General features: G+C 41.8%; 1 protein-coding gene across 1 annotated transcript; it reads left to right on the forward strand.

Annotated features, from left to right (window-relative positions):
• The first annotated feature begins 1325 nt into the window (after positions 1–1325).
• On the forward strand, positions 1326–15341 carry mfsd14bb (major facilitator superfamily domain containing 14Bb). The gene is made up of 12 exons (XM_070833367.1): positions 1326–1516; positions 3657–3749; positions 6217–6279; positions 6849–6976; positions 9531–9645; positions 10322–10540; positions 11310–11423; positions 11957–12028; positions 13108–13220; positions 13477–13574; positions 13665–13807; positions 14813–15341. The coding sequence occupies exons 1-12, from the start codon at positions 1460–1462 to the stop codon at positions 15041–15043; spliced, it is 1446 nt and encodes a 481-aa protein (XP_070689468.1). The 5' UTR covers positions 1326–1459; the 3' UTR covers positions 15044–15341.
• The last annotated feature ends 1281 nt before the right edge of the window (positions 15342–16622 follow it).

Below are 16622 nucleotides of genomic sequence, written 5' to 3' on the forward strand. Positions count from 1 at the left end.
TGGTATTTTTCTCCATTGGTCTTATAGTGTTAAACAGCTCTTATGTTGTTATAGTGTCCCATATATGTTTTTTTTCTTCTTTTATATGACTATAATACAGCTTTTATCCATAATTTTATGACCTCATTTCTATATAAATCTGATTTGTGTTACATTATGATTAGTCAATTAAACATTAGTTTGCTGCGTTTATTTTTTCGTGTGACTAATTGATTTTTGGGGTTTGGGGCTGTCATAGAAAACAAGCAATTTGAAGATGTCAACCATGCACGTCAAGAAACTGTGAGATTTTAAGTATTTTCTGAAATTTAACAGACCATCAGGAAATAATCGAGACATTAATCAGTGAGAAATAGTATTGTTAGCTACTTTAATATATTGAAAACTAACTTTTACACAAATATAAAACTGGTCACCGCTAAAAACCATCTTTACCTACAAAATGTGGCCAATGTCACTTTGTTGGCACAGATTTTAAGAACAGATGTGCAAAATGAATATATACCTGTGTAAAACGTCTCCCTGCTGATGGAGTTAAACCCACAGGATGTGTTTTTACTGTCGGTGCATGTGAGCAGGTTTTATTCTACAGTTTTGTGACCGGAGGTGTAATTTGTTATGCTGGCTGTCTTAACACTGGTTGTTGTGCAGGTTTGCATTAAAGTCAAAAATTCCACCGTCGAGTCCCGCCTTTCTGCCTCTTGCTAAATAGTGAGCCGTGTTAAACTGGCTGCGCCGTTAGCGGCCGCGTCTTCCTGCCAAATACTGAGATTCTCGTTGACCTGTTTTCCGCACAGACGGAGCCGCAACAGCAGAATCACTTAAACCTGATCAATATTCACGTTTAAATGTGCGCTGACATTTTAAACTGAACGACACCGTTCGCTTTCTGCGTTGCTAAATTAATAAAACATCCTCTGCATTGTAGTGCGGCCGGCGGCACAGCAGGCGGCGCGCTCTTTCCTGGGTTTAAACAGACTGTGAGTGGAAGAGCTGACCCGGGGTCAGATCTGTTAGCTATCAATGATGTAACGCAGAATTGAATCTGAATAGCAGCTGATCTGGAAGCAGCTAACAGTTTACAGTCACATACGTTGGAGGCGGAACCGGGTGACGTTCGTTTTGTTGTAAAATCACTACCCAGCAGGGCGGTGCTTATCCAAATGTACACGGTTTACTCACAAATGAGACGACAGCACCGCCCACCCGGAGAGCCCCGACGAGTAAAACGAAGCATCTAACTGATAAATTACAATCAGAGCAGAGGAATTTTTTGGTGAAAACCGAAAGCCGAGCCCCTCTCCACAGTGTACCGCTCCGCTCCAGCAGAAGCCCATGATAGCGCAGAAAAACGTTGGTATAACTCACACAGCGGGACACCCTGGAAGAGACGGAGAAACCTCAGGAGGGTGCCGAGCGACATGAACTTGATGTGAAAATCGTCACGGCAAGATGTGAGATGAACCGGGAGAAAACGGCGACCGAGGCCAACGACATCATGTTGGTCCGGAGCTCAGTAAGTGCGGCGCTCGGTTAGCGTGTTAGCACCTGGTTAGCACTGTTAGCTAGCGCTCCCCCGTAGCATAACACTCCCTTAAAATAAAGCTAAACCGGTGACAACTGCTGGAAAATGATGGATAGATGAATGTGAAACAATAGATGTGTCACTGTGGTTTAGTCAGTGCTGCCAGCCGTAGATTAACGTAAACACCAGTAGCCCAATCAGAGTTAGCTAGCTAGCTAGCTAGGATGAGAGGTTATCGTTAACTTGAGCTAGCTAACTAGGTCTTTAGCTCATGTTTACTGTGGATAAACCACAGCTTGCACTGCTGCCGCTCATTTCCTGTCCTTGAATGGATGTTTAGTACTCGGATGTTACCTGAAGACAGTCTGACACCTGTAAATATCTGCTAGTTAAAATGCTGCTGTGTTTTTCTACAAAGGTAATCCCATGATTAGCTTATACTAAGACTAAAAGTGCGATACCGGCGATTTTCTTGTGATTAATTCGCATGTAATCGATTCCTCGGTGGGTCCTTAATGTTGGTTTAACATTTTACAGCTGCTCACAAGTGTAAAAAAAAAAGTGACATTTAAGGTGGAACTGTGCAGTTTTGTTCACAGAATGTATAATCTTGTAAAGTAAAGTTTATAGAGGAGATACTGGCACCATGCAAATGACAGTAACCATGTGTGGGTATAATCTCATTCATCCAGCTGTAAAATCCAAATAAGACTTTCCTCTGGACACACTGTGAGATTCAAACACCCGATTCAGCTTCACATCCAAAGAGTCTACAGCTATTAACTATTAGTTTAGTTAATCTGATTAATCAAGTTCCCAGAGTCCAGGGTGATGTTTGTAAGTAAAACACACACAGATTCTTCCTAGAACGATATAAAACAGAGACAAGCAAGGTGTTCTCACATTGGATAAACTGGAACCAGAAACTGAGGTATTTGTTTGCATGTTAAAGCACTAACACACTTGAGAAATTGTTTCAGATTCATTTACGTCCGCTTCAGCTCTAGAATAGTTTCACTTTGACTTCACCTTAATTTGATAGTAATCTCAATTGAGTTTGGTCTGCAGCTCTTTATGCAAGAATGGCAAATAAATTTTTTACACTGCTAGCAGACTTTACTACTGCAGCCATATCATATTGTTGATATTATGATGAATTGTTTGGGACAGTGGGGATAAACGGGGAGTGCCAGATGTGCCAGCAGAGTCTTAACACAACAACATGTAGGAATAATTGGGGTTTGAAGGTGTTGAACTCATTAAAGCTGCTATGGCTTAACATTAGGCTGTGTCCCAGATGGCCTCCTCAGTCACTTTGTATAACACTCCCAGTTTACTCTGTAGTGAGTAGGAAACTGAAATCGTCATCATCATCATTCTGCTTCACCACTGACTGCTGTAGAGTACCACAACTTAAATCTCCATTAAGATCTAATTTTTACACATAGCATGCAGTTATTGTACGTGCCATAGGCACTAAGTTTTCATTGAATTGTGTAAATGTTCAAAGTGGATTCATTTACACTTAGAATTTGGAGCTGAGAATGAAACGGTGTACAGTAAATGTAATGCACTGTATAGTAAATAGGGAGTGACATCAGACACAGCCCTACATTACCTGGCTATAGGATACATTAGCCAATATCATGTCATTATAGTAACCAGAGCCATTTAGTGTTTTTATTTTGTAAATTATTGAGATTATGCCTATAACGGAAACGGTAAAACAGTTTCCACCTTTCCTTCCTTTCCTCAGAAATACCTGAATAAACTTTTAACAGTGATTTTAGTGACTTTAGACTTTATGGCAGTACATGATAGATAAGTGCTTTATGAGCCTGTATCTGCTTTCAGCAAAGCAAGACTCTAGATGTGGTTTCCTGTTGCTTTGAAGTGCTTTTCTAAACCTCTTATTGAAAGTAAAGTAACACAAGTAAAGTAAAGTGAAATCAGCAATAAAAAAGCATAGACATTTCTGGATCACTAAAATGAGAACAGGTCAGGGGTATAATTAAAATAATAAGATAATAAGTAGGAGATATCAGATTACAGCTTTGATCAGATTGTACAGGAAGTGAGGTTCGTTCCCACAGATGAATAGTTAATGTTCGTGCCTCTCTTCCCGCCGCAGCACGGCCGAGGCCGAGCCAGAGTGACTCATGCGGTGGTGGTGATCTTCCTGGAGTTCTTCGCTTGGGGGCTGCTGACCACGCCCATGCTGACCGTGAGTAAACACAACTGAACAACAACATCAACACACACTTCTAAAAGTATAAAACTCACCAGCCAGTTTCTAGCCAGCTGTTCTACCAGTCAGCTGGATGTCAATAGGTCCATCACCTGGTTTACACGTCCCCCTGAGGGAACTGAGTCTCCTGCTTTTCTAAGTCTTCCTTTATTAAAGGACGACTTCACATCTTTGTCAGTTTTATCTTTTTGCACTGTTGATGTAAGTCTTCAGCAGTCTGATTTTGCCAAATCAAGTAGGTATTCTCTAAAATGAAAATCCTTGTGGTGTCGAAAGTTTCAAAAATGTTCTTCCACAGTGTTTAACAGCAGAGAAAAGCCTTTTTCCTGCTTGAACTTTGGTAGCTTTTCTCACAGTGACCTAACCACCTGGAAAAAGTGAGACATGGCCTATATTATCATGATAGCTGTATACCACCAGTGTACAAACAACCAACTGTTAAAAAGTCATGTACACACCACAAAAGCCACAAAGATGCACAGTGACACATATCCAGACTCTCTCTCTCACACACACACACACACACACACACACACACACACACACACACACACACACACGATCAACTGCCAAACGTTCAAAAGTTTTTCTTCCCTTGGAGCTTAAAGTTATAAACAAGGGACACACGCCTCGATCTGCACAGAGGAATGGTGTTCTCGATGATGGACAAACCTTTTGATGCGTTTACTCCTTTGGCAGCCACTTCATGTCCACATTTTTTACAGACTGGATATCCATCCTCCAGCATAACCCCCTGGTTCTTCCATCCCATTCCTCCCCCATTTTTGGGATATCTGAAGCAATCCCACTCTGCTGATTTCATATCAGTCTCCCTTCTCTCTGACATTTTCTCCAGTGGATTTGTGTGGCGAATGTTGACAGATACTCGATAGTCTGGTACATGAAAACTGTAAATTTTCATGCTATGGTGTGCAGTGAAACTGGTGTACTGCTGCAACACACGCACACAGACAAACTAAAGCAGAAAACAGGCATAATAAACATTTCTCAAACGCACAGTTCACTATGGGAATGTGGTCAGAGGCGAAAAATGGGACATGACTAGTGTTCTGTAGCAGAATTCCTCGTTGCAGAAGATACCTGTAAAATGCAGTTTTTCTGCACTGTGAAGAGGGAAAACCAAAGTTTTTGATGAATCACAGGTTGTTTCGTAACGTATAAAAGATTTGTGGTTTAAAAATTCAATTAAGCTGCTTTATTTTACTGATTTAGTGAAGGAGGACAAGGGGAGTATACAGGACATTAAGACTACACTTTGTAATACAAACGTCCCTCTTTGTGCCTCCACAAGTGTTTCCTTGCTGAGGGACAGCAATGCAAAGATGGCTCTAATAGATAATCAAGTGGAAAACATCCAAATTTGTTTTTGACAACCTGTAGGAGCCATTTTATGTTTATGTATATAACCCTAACCCTAACAGGACAGCGGCTGTGGATTTTGTGTTTAATTTCTTATATTGGATTTACTTTAAAGAGGGAATCTCTTTGTGCTCTTTGCCTGTTTGAGCCGGAGAAACGATAACGGTAAACAATAACTCTATTTAATGTACATATGTGCATGTGAGTATTGTTTTGTCACTTGAAAAAATGTGAAGCTATCCTTTAATTGATTGAGGTGAATACAAGCCAGCAGCGCAAGGAGGAACACAACCATTCTTCAAAATAGTGGAATTTAGACTTTTCTGCAGAATTTTTAATGATGAAATATCATGTGGTTATTTGTTTACCAGGTGTTTGTGTCCAGAAGCGGCAAATCTATCGTTGGGCGTTGTAGAGAAATGAAAGATATTCGTGAGATGTATCGGCTGTCATTTGTTTTTTGAAGCGAAACATAACAACTCATCTAATGAACAATCCAGTTTTACTGGATTATATTACAGCAACGTCTGATCCAAAAAAATCATAGGTGCACATGTGATGATGAAATCTGATCCAGGAAGTCACCAAAACACTGCGCAGACAGGATCTTTTGAAGTTATCACAGACTAATTTCATGCTCTGATAAGGAATCTAGACCTGCACATATTTAATAAGCGGATGCTCTGTTTTTGCTGGACGATGTCACTTTTCGTTTCTGTCTGGATAAACTTTGAAATCCCCCACTTACAGTCTTTGTGCTAACTTAGGAACCTCAGTCAGGGTGACGTCTTGTCCTGTTTTGTCCCCATTTGTTCGTCCTGCAGCAGCCAAGTGTGACAGGCATGATGAGAAATTGCCTTTGCTTGGTACATTTTCTTAATCAGTCAAACATCCCAGTGATTAAGACACCCTTTAAGCGCCACATTTGCCACAATTTGTGCCCCTCAAGTAAGCGTGAATGTAAGAGGTTACAGACTGACAGACCTGTTGATGCCTAAATAGAGAGCTAAATAATTCAGAGTGTTATGAAAACATGGATATGACCTCTCTGGGGTTGTTTCAGGTGCTCCATGAGACGTTTCCTCAGCACACCTTCCTGATGAACGGCCTGGTTCAGGGGGTGAAGGTAAGACCTCTTTCACAGCACCAACACAAATATAAAGCTCTGAAAGAGTTATCAGACTGTCAGAGCAGCAAATACTGACAGTTTTTTTTTTTATTTTTAATTGTCATTCTGTAATCTGTGATATTATGACTTACCTTTTTTATGGTTGCAGCTCCAAGTGATTCTTCAAAGTGTACTTCTTCTTTATGATACAGTAGTGCTGAAACCAAATGCTAAATAAAATTACTTATAGTCAGAATGTTTATTGAGAAAATTGTCTTTGAATTTAAGGAACTGAAAAGGCTTTTGATCATCAAACCTGTAACATCAACACCTCATGTGATCAAGAAAAGCGGAAAATGGTCACAGTTGAGAACTTGGAGCCATCAGATGTCTGTAATTTTTGCTTAAAAATAACTACTGAGTTGTTTTTCATAACTTCCTGCTAATTGATAAATCTTTGCAGCTGTAAAAGATTTTTAAAAAACAAGGTGCACCCACCCACACAACCACATACAGGACCACTTTGTACATTGTGTGGAAACTCTTTTTATGTTCTGTCACTGACGGTTTTCTGTGTTCCTGTTCAGGGCTTCCTCTCATTTCTGTCGGCTCCTCTGATTGGCGCACTGTCAGACATCTGGGGCAGGAAGTCCTTCCTCCTCATGACGGTCTTCTTCACCTGCGCTCCCATCCCCTTCATGCGCATCAGCCCATGGTGAGATGCAAAATAAATTATAGTTTTGAGTCTTTTCGAGCAGTGTGAGGTGGCATTTATCTGCCAGTAGGAAACGGCAGCACAGCCCGACGAAGACGGAGGATTTCAAGCAAAATATTGGCTATTAAATATTTAGTTTGAACTTTGAATTATTTTTGAGAGCTTCTGTTTGCTTGTTTGCCCAAACTAGAGCAACTCATCCTCTTTTTCTGGAGAAACCTGATATCAGAGGGTTTGAGCCAATCAAAGCGCTGCAAAACAAGGAAGTCTTTAATCAATGTTTTCTTTTTAACTGCTGCTAGTTTTCATCTCTTCTCTGTCAGAGCTCTGCCTATGTCGGTTTGTTCCTGAAAACAATTTAAATCGGTCAGGTTACAATGCAAGTCTCCTGTTTACTAATGACACTGAAGGGTGACGCGTTTTTGACTGTGTTTGCGACTAACAGTCATTTTCATTATTGACGTCTTCAGATATCTTTTGTCAAACCAACAAACCCAAAGAGATCGAATTTAATTTCCTATAAAAATGAGAAAAGGAACAGTTGGTGATCTTTTTAGATAATGTTGGTTGCTAAAGTTCTGCTGTGTTTGAACAGAATATTTTCCAATACATGATTTTAACATCAGACTGGAGTTTGGATTCAGCAGGATCAGTTTAAAGCAGCAGCCTCTCAGAGGAATTTAAAATGAAATAAGTTCACTGATGTTTGTTCCTGAATATTTATCAGTCTGTGGATTTGAGGCATGCTGGTGTCACTGATTCTTATCTAGAGCTGCAACAATTAATTGATTAGTTCATCAACTGATATCAGCAAGAAGTGTGATGATTCATGAATTGTTTTTTAGTACTTTATTAAACCTGGATGCAGCTCTGTGCCTTTCTGTTTTCTGTGTTAGTCGAACAAAACAAGACATTTGATTACATCATTTTGGACATTTTCGTCTGTTTTCTGATGTTTTTGACAGAATAAATTACTAATTGATCAATCGAGTGGGTAAACGGCAGGAAGAGTTGCAGCCCCAGTTGGTAGAGTATTTGGAGGGTCTGCTGCAACCTTTTGGCAAACCCTTAGAGTTTGAACAGTCACATGTTGTTCATGTGAGCGGCTGAGGATCAGCATGAACGCTGCCGAGCAGAGAGTCAGCGAGGCAGCAAACAGCCAGAGCTTTAAAACACACTTCCCTCCCCTGCTGGTGTCACAGAGCCCAGCGCAGCCTCACAGGGTTCAAGTGTTCTTCATGGAAAGTACACGTGTGTGTGTGTGTGTGTGTACACTCTACGTACTTCTTAGAAACTATTTAAACATGAGCAGAAGAGGAGTGTTGAATATCCCTTTGATTACCTCTGGATTACAAAGAAACCACATACACAGTCTAGATCGCTGCTTTTGAAAGAAAGATTGTTTATTATCAGACAGAAAACATTGATTTTACTGTCTTCATTTATGGTTAAAGTAGCTCTAACATCTGACGTTTTATTGAATTTTAAAGTAATTGAAGCTCTCGCACTCAAGGCTGTAGTCTCCGGTCAGCTGAGCCTGAGATCAGTCACATGGTTTGGGCATCGCGGTTCACAAACCCTTTTTTTGGCTCCCAGTTTGATGCCATAATGACATTAGTTAAAAAGACGTTCTGAACCACTGCTTATGTAACATTAGCGTGAATCTTAAAAGTGACCGAAGGGTTGCAACAATTATTTTCCTGTTGACCCATCTAGAGCACAATGCCATCAAATGTCTATTCTGATTTAAAGGCCAAAATTACAAAAAAATATTCACTGTTTTTCAGAAAATTCTCACATTTGAGAGTCTTGAACCAAATGTTTGGTGTTTTTACTAGAAAAATGACTTGAATGATTAATTAATTATGTAAGTGACAGTGTTTCTCTTTATAAAACAGCATAGGGCATTATCTTCCTGATGACCTTCTTGGTCTGCTACCAAAGGGATGCTCTTCCTTTGTTTTTACAAGTAAACGATAAGCTTTGTAATGATGTTTGTTTGCTGTGTATCTTGTTATCAGGGAAGGAAAGGGAAGAAGTATAGATGATAATAATGTAATCCATGTGTCGGTATGTGATGACCTTGTCTGCTGATTGTAGTCCTTGTCTCTCTTTATTGCAATCTGTATACTTGATTGGATGGATCTTGTGCTGACTGGTTCCTTGTAGCATAGGGCACAAATTTAAAAGCAAATGCAAAATAAAAAGCTCAGTCTTATTATACGTTATTTCTATCAAAATCACAGGTTAGATGGTTAATGACAGAATTGTCTTGGACGAAATTCACCTTGTGGGAAGTGTTTTTTTTAGCAGTTACTTGGTGATGTAGATGTTTAGCCAGTTTAACCATCATTTTGGTGATGATCAGCTCTCCAGCTGACTCATTGTTGACATAAAACCACCATGTCCCAGCAGCTGTGCTTTTCATTCTGAAAAATGATAAGACTGTTTTTCACCCAAGTGACAGAATTGAGATGTTGTGAAAATGTTGTTGGCTTTAAATGTGTGTATGATCATGTATATGTGAGCTGCTGTTTCCCGTCTGTGTGTGCAGGTGGTATTTTGCTCTCATCTCAGTCTCGGGGACTTTCGCCGTGACCTTCTCTGTGATCTTCGCCTACGTCGCGGACATTACGGAGGAGCACGAGAGGAGCACAGCCTACGGACTGGTAACCACAGCCGCACACTTCAGTTTTTATCACTCAGCCTGTTGTCCGTTATTACAGCAAGTGGCACAAAACTCTCACTGAGCTGCATGACTCAGACGGACGACAACCAAAGCAACTAGAAAGTCGCAGGCTTGAAGATGAAGCTGGTGCTGATGCACATCACAGCTTTGATGCCAGACTATAATTATGTCGACATAATGGAGCCGCGCCGCAGACTGTGCGCTTACTGGAACAGCATATTGTGTGTGCTATAATGGAGGTCCTGTCTGTACTCGCAGAGCTGGTTCATGGTGTTTCCTGCCATTATGGAGATCTGCGGTGAACCAGGGTCACAGGCAGGACAGGATGTACAGGGTGAAATGGACTCTTTGAGTTGTCTGCGTGGTTTATGTTGAGGTATAGAGACCAACAGTAATCGTGCCAACAGATTGTTATGGCGAGGACAAATGAGAGATTTAAGCTGATGCAGTGCATTCTGGTCTATGTCGCCCTGCTGTAGGTGCCTGCTCGCTGTTTTCTCTCTGATTGTTAAGTTTTGACTCTTTGCTTTGCCCCAGAGGTCTTGAGGTCCACATCACCAGCCTGAACAAACTGAACCAAACAGGTTGGATGTGGAGGCGACCTCAGTAGCGGTCCTGGTTCTCCTCTCACTCGCTGTGTGTTTGTGTCTCATCAGGTCTCGGCGACCTTCGCGGCCAGTTTGGTGACGAGCCCGGCCATCGGGGCCTACCTGTCCGCACAGTACGGCGACAGCCTGGTGGTCCTGGTTGCCACGGTGATCGCCGTGGCTGACATCGCCTTCGTGTTCTTCATCGTCCCCGAGTCGCTGCCGGACAAGATGAGGCTGACGTCCTGGGGCTTCCCCATCTCCTGGGAGCAGGCCGACCCCTTCGCAGTGAGTTCAGAGACGCTAATGCCCCCACAGTGTGACAGCACGGGGGGGGGGGTCAAAGGTCATGTCTAGTCTGTTTGACCAGCTGACCTCAGCACACAGCAGGTCAGAGGAGGTTGAGCCCCAGAGGAAAACGCTTTGCAGTAACAGACTGGAGTTACGACACAGACGCTAAGCAATGAACTGCTGTGGATTCACTTCACACTCACTATAACTGATATTGATTTTATTTATTTATTTTAGCTAAGCCTTTTATTAGGTGGCTAAAACACACTTTCCTGCTGCCCTCGTCCACAGCAGTTCATTGCTTAGCGTCTGTGCCGGGACTCCTGCCTGCATCTCCAAACTGTCAGGGTGTTTTACTGCCATCTGTGAATACAGCGACTATGGACAAAAGCTTAGTGGGTATATAAACACAAAGAGTGTTGTAATTTACAGGCTGAGGCATGAAATGTGGACATGATTCCCACGGTTGGATAAGTGGGACTCTAGAGGAGAAACTGGCTTTAAAATTGGCCTCTTTGTTGATAGATACGCTGGCACGTGTGGTGGGGAATAGGTTTGTGGTCTAAAAATGGAATTAAACAAATGTAGACGTATTAATAATTGTTTAATTTGGAGGATTTAGAAGATGATCCTCAAAGCTGTCTGAGAAAACAGAGCTACAGATGGAGCAGGAAATAAACTAGTGAGATAAAAATGGATTAATGACAGAAGTATTGATGAGTTGTATTGACAGCTGATTGTTTTTTTTTCTTTTTCTTGTGTTCAGTCTCTGCGTCGTGTGGGGAAAGACACCACAGTGCTGCTGATCTGTGTCACAGTGTTCCTGTCCTACCTGCCTGAGGCTGGACAGTACTCCAGCTTCTTCCTCTACCTGAGACAGGTAACACACACACACACACACACACACACACACAGGTATTGATCATGATTAATTTGTAATAAACATAATCTTTAGTTGATGAATATATTATCACCATACTCATCCAAATAGGGCTTTTTTCCAGCAGACAATTTTGCCACAGTAAGAAAATCCCAGGTGTAAATAATAAAAGCAAAAGATGTCCTGGTATTGATCGTGTCGTCTCACCTTCACACTGTCCGGTTTACTGGGACATGAAAATAGAACAGTGAGTCATTTAGTCGTCATTTTATCACAGTTATGATCACATTTTAATCACACAGTCACCTGAACTTGTATATGAGGGTCATGATGACTGCCGTCTGCTATAGGTGATACACTGACTCTGGATAAAACTTCTTGCAACCCTACTTCAACTATCCCTTTTAATATAAAGGGATATAATGAAATGATCTTTGATTTTAACCCCATTGGTGTTTATTTATTAAAACATGTTGGTGGGGCAGTGAAACGTATTCAGCTGCTGACTGTTTGACTGTTTTTCTGTGTTTCAGGTGATCGAGTTTTCTCCTGCAGCCATCGCTGCCTTCATCGCCATGGTGGGAATCCTCTCCATAGTCGCTCAGGTACAGAAAAACAACCAGCTGGCACCATCTTGTAGGATTTGTTACAGAACTGGTCGTCTGTTTTTTTGGCTTTGTTTTGTTTTTTGGCTTTTGTGGAGTTGTTGGAAAACAAACAGGCTTAAATCCTGAGAGGAATACTGAGTTTTTAGAAAATACTATTACATTATTTTCCCATTGGCCAGTTTTTTTAATAGATTCTGAAAACATGACTTTATTCTCATCATGGACAGAAAGAGGATTAAAAATTAAAATTCTGCCATTGTTATGTTATGTTGTTAACTTACAGCCAAAGTGAAACTGCCTGTAGATGTGATTTTTATTCCTCCATATTTAGTTATGTGTCACATTGGAGTTCAGTAAAAATCTGTCTGAGTTTCTTTAATATATGCCGGCTTTCACAGGGGAATCTTTGTGTTTGACAAAGTTTTAGCTGGAGCCAGAGAGGGAGGTTATTTTAGTGGCCGTATCTATTGATCATTGGGTCAGCGGAGGAGCGTGAGCGAGTTGTGACTATAACTGTAATATGTCATGTGATGCCTACCGTGTTTTTTTTTTTTTTTATTGCTGGTGAAATATAATATATTATGTATGAAATATAAACACAATGATCACTGTTCAGTCTTCCATCATATATTTGAGGCCTTTTGAAGAAACAAAAGTGGGATTTTATTTAGTTATGTTTTTATAGTAGGACTAGTGGAAGAGTCATAAAAGCGTGATGTACCACACAATGCTCAGCTATTTTTTTTTTTTTTTTTTGTGTGTGTGTGTGCTTTTTCACCACAATAAGAAAAAAATTAATACCAATTCAAGTTAAAGGATGAAGTCTTGCAGCCATAAACTGGTACTGTTGGGTACGGGGGCGCCATGATGAAACTAAAAGAAATATAAAATATAAGTATAAAATGTATATAAATTTCTCTGTTTTTTTTTTTTGTTTTTTTTTCACATTTCAGCTGGATTTCAAAACAGCACAGCACTGTTTCATATTAGCATTTGGAGTATAATCAAAGTATGTTTGATGGTGTTGCTGAATTTGTGCCTTTTTTACATCGTGTACACTCTTCCCTCTCTGTCAGACTCTCTTCCTCAGTGTTTTAATGAGGACCATTGGCAATAAGAACACAGTTCTTCTCGGTCTGGGCTTTCAGCTCTTCCAGCTGGCCTGGTACGGCTTCGGCTCTGAACCATGGTGAGCACTCCCAGTGTGCCTGTGTTGTCATTAATATTTCGCTGGCTGTGAATTTTTCATTCCTGGCAGTATAGATATTGTGCTGTCTGTTTTCCCTCATGTGAAATCATGACAGTTAATAGCTTGTCTGCCTTAAAATCATGTTCAGATTTGAATGAAGCGAACTCATTATTTCTGCTCGTATCGGGGTTGTTGGTCTGCTGGATGCTCTCACAGCTCAGTTCAGTTTGTCTCATTGGTGCTTTATTTACACCAGGATGATGTGGGCAGCAGGAACTGTAGCAGCCATGTCCTCCATCACCTTCCCAGCAGTCTCTGCTCTGGTGTCACACAGCGCATCACCTGACCAGCAAGGTCGGTACACCTGTCGTCTCCTCCGTGTTCGTGTGTAGTTTCTTTGTTGATGCATGTTTACAGATTTATTAACTGTGTGTGTTTGTTCAGGTGTGGCCCAGGGGATGATCACAGGTATCAGAGGGCTGTGTAACGGTTTGGGTCCGGCTCTCTATGGCTTCATCTTCTTCCTCTTCAACGTGGAGCTGAACGACATGGAGCCGGCAGCAGGAAGACCCACACAAAACACAGAGGTACACACACACACACACACACACACACACACTCACTCGATAAATTAATCCCATTGTGAGGGGGGAAAGAGATGAAGTGTAGCCGATGTGTTACATTAACCTGTGTGTCAAAATGAATTAAAAATATAGTATATAGTGTTTTGGCAGCTCCAGTTGGTTCTCGTCTTAAAAACGAGGCTTCAGTCTTCACCTTTTTTGGCCTCTTTCTCTGAAGTGAAGCTTCAGTAATGCATCTTTTTGATTAAAGAAAAAAAAACATGTTGCCAAAGCAACAAAGTAGATTTACTGAAGTATTTTTTTAAAGAGCTCTTTTTTCAATGTGAATCTTATTTGTACATATTTTGGTGTCTAAATGACTAATAGATCTAAAAATGGTCCAGCAGATTGCCTCAGTTCGCAGCCACAAATGAGTGCAATGGCTGTAACAGTCATTAATGTGGTCAATTTATCTAAGTATTTCCATTAAAAGTGCTTGTTCTTGTCACTGACAGGCTCAGATTGTTATTCTAAGTGTCTGACAACATTATGTCAAGGATCCGTACAAAGACGGACTTGGAGGATCCTTTTGGTTTAACCACAAACAGATGTTATGATGCTCTCACCAGACAACACACCAGACTCCATTGACAAAAACACGTCTAGTTGCTGTGACAAACTAACTGATCGAGGCAGCAGCAGACCAGCTTCTCCTCACGCTCTCATTTCCAGGATCTTACATTTCTGTCTCTGTAAGGATCCTTTCTGTAAAGTTGTCAGACACTTATAGTAATAATCTGAGTCTGTCAGTGGCAAAAACAAGCTCTTTTAGTTGGCATACTTTGATCATTTGACTACATTAATGACTATGTTACAGCCATTGCACTGATTTGTGGCTGCGGTGATCTGAGGCGATCTGCTGGGCCATTTACCAGAGTTATCCTTTACACACAGCTTTGAGGTTCTTCTACTTTACTTGAGTGTTTTCATTTTTTACAGAATGTATTATTTCTCTGTCCTTGTCTGTAGAAGTCGCTCATCCCCGGTCCTCCCTTCCTGTTCGGAGCGTGTGCCGTCTTATTCGCTCTTCTAGTCGCCATCTTCATCCCCGACCACCACCGAATGGCCGACGTCAAGACCTGCTCCGCCCGCAAGTCCAGCAGCACATCCACCGCACACGCTCAGACCACCAGCCCTCTGGCCACGCCCACCAGCGACGCAGAGGACATCGAGCCGCTCCTACAGGACAGCAGCATGTGACTGACAGCCGGCCCGGCCAATCACGGCACTGAGCCCCTGAGCCCTGTCTGCTAGTCCCGCCCCCCCTTCAGATTAGACCATTTTCAGCTTTTATTTTTTTATTTCTTCAGATTCAGACTGTTCAGATCAAAGAGTCAGGTAACGCTAGGCGGCAAACACACTGACGAGCTTTATTTCTTTACATGATGGGTGATATTTGTTCACGTTGATGAATATACAGACGTTCATTCATTAGTTTAGCTGCCAATTCTTAACTTTCATGCACCCGCCCACTTCCCAGCTGGTGCAAATAATAAAAAAAAAAGATAAGAGTGTTTATATCATCAGTATAATGCAAACCTTTATTCTAATAGTGATCAAGTTCTGCATCGTTCTTTATACATCTAAAGCCATTTTTTAGCACCTTGCCCGGGTGTGTTTGGGCAGGTAGAACCAAAGGGCTTTGAACCGTCAGTGTGGACGTACCTCAGTACCCACCAGGACGTCTGCGCGTCAAAACTAACACGTGCTGTGTGGTCAAAGTGAGAGCTGGTAATGTTAAAAAAACCTGAAAACATTAGCGTGTTCGTGTCAGATACAGTCACTCATCACCGAACTGAACGAGAAAATGTTTTCAGGACTTTTAACAACAACATCAACTATTTACTAGAGTTGGTTGTTTGTGTTTTTCCACTGTAACGCCAATTTTAGACCTGGATAATCTCCTCAAGGGGTTCCAGTAAATTGTGTTGCTCTAAATGTCTTATCGCAGAAAAGATTCACTGGGTTTCAGCTGTGTATTCTCACTTTTTTAATGGCATTTTTACCTTTTTATTCTTGACTGGACGACAGTGTATAGACAGGAATCGGGGAGAAAGAGGGAAGGATAACTGGGCTGCTGGCTGAGATCAAACCAGGATCGTCACAGTCACAGGATGCGTATCTGAACCACTCAAACACCAGAACATCACCGTGTCCATGTCAGGGAGCTAGTTTTGGTCATTAGTGTCTCTTTTGAGACGTCTGTGAGTCACATCTGCTCCCAGTTTGACCTCCGACCTCCAGACCACTTCCTGAAATCACTTTTCATAGCCGTCAGTCTGGTTGCCGCCTGAACACTCTGGTTTGCCTTCCCCTGTGTGTGTGTGTGTGTATGCGTGTGTCTGCTGCGCCTAACTCCACCCGTCAGATCTGCAGAGATCAGGAGATCAAACGCTCCCAGTTGTATAGGACCAGCGGTGAGGTGGAGGAGGAGGTCAGCTGACAACAAGTGTCCCCAAAACTACGGACTTTAAACTTCTCAGCAGGACGGAGAAACGGGGAGAGGAAGGTGAGGTCAGAGCTGCTCGGGATTGTGGGACGTCATCGCCTGCGAGGAGCAGCGTGTTCGTTTCTGTTGTTGCTGTTTATATATATATATATATAATCTCAAACGGTCTCCACATACCGACGGTTCATACTCTGGATTTTCCGGCTGCGAATGACATGGCTCGTGGATAACTGTTACCATGACAACAGCCGGCATGGCCGTCACTCGCACTGAGCATGTGCGAGCTCCGGCCGGCTGTGATGTCGTCATCCTCCTCTGCAGTGTGTTTTT

Source organism: Pempheris klunzingeri, chromosome 7, assembly GCF_042242105.1.
Source record: "Pempheris klunzingeri isolate RE-2024b chromosome 7, fPemKlu1.hap1, whole genome shotgun sequence".
NCBI lineage: Eukaryota > Metazoa > Chordata > Actinopteri > Acropomatiformes > Pempheridae > Pempheris > Pempheris klunzingeri.

What these genes read in the sequence shown, in the direction of transcription:
- mfsd14bb (XM_070833367.1), top strand. Translation starts at nt 1,460, where the DNA reads ATGAACCGGGAGAAAACGGCGACCGAGGCCAACGACATCATGTTGGTC. An exon ending in GCCTGGTTCAGGGGGTGAAG is followed by an intron (nt 6,280 to 6,848) that starts GTAAGACCTCTT and finishes GTTCCTGTTCAG; the next exon opens with GGCTTCCTCTCATTTCTGTC. An exon ending in TCTTCCTCTACCTGAGACAG is followed by an intron (nt 11,424 to 11,956) that starts GTAACACACACA and finishes TCTGTGTTTCAG; the next exon opens with GTGATCGAGTTTTCTCCTGC.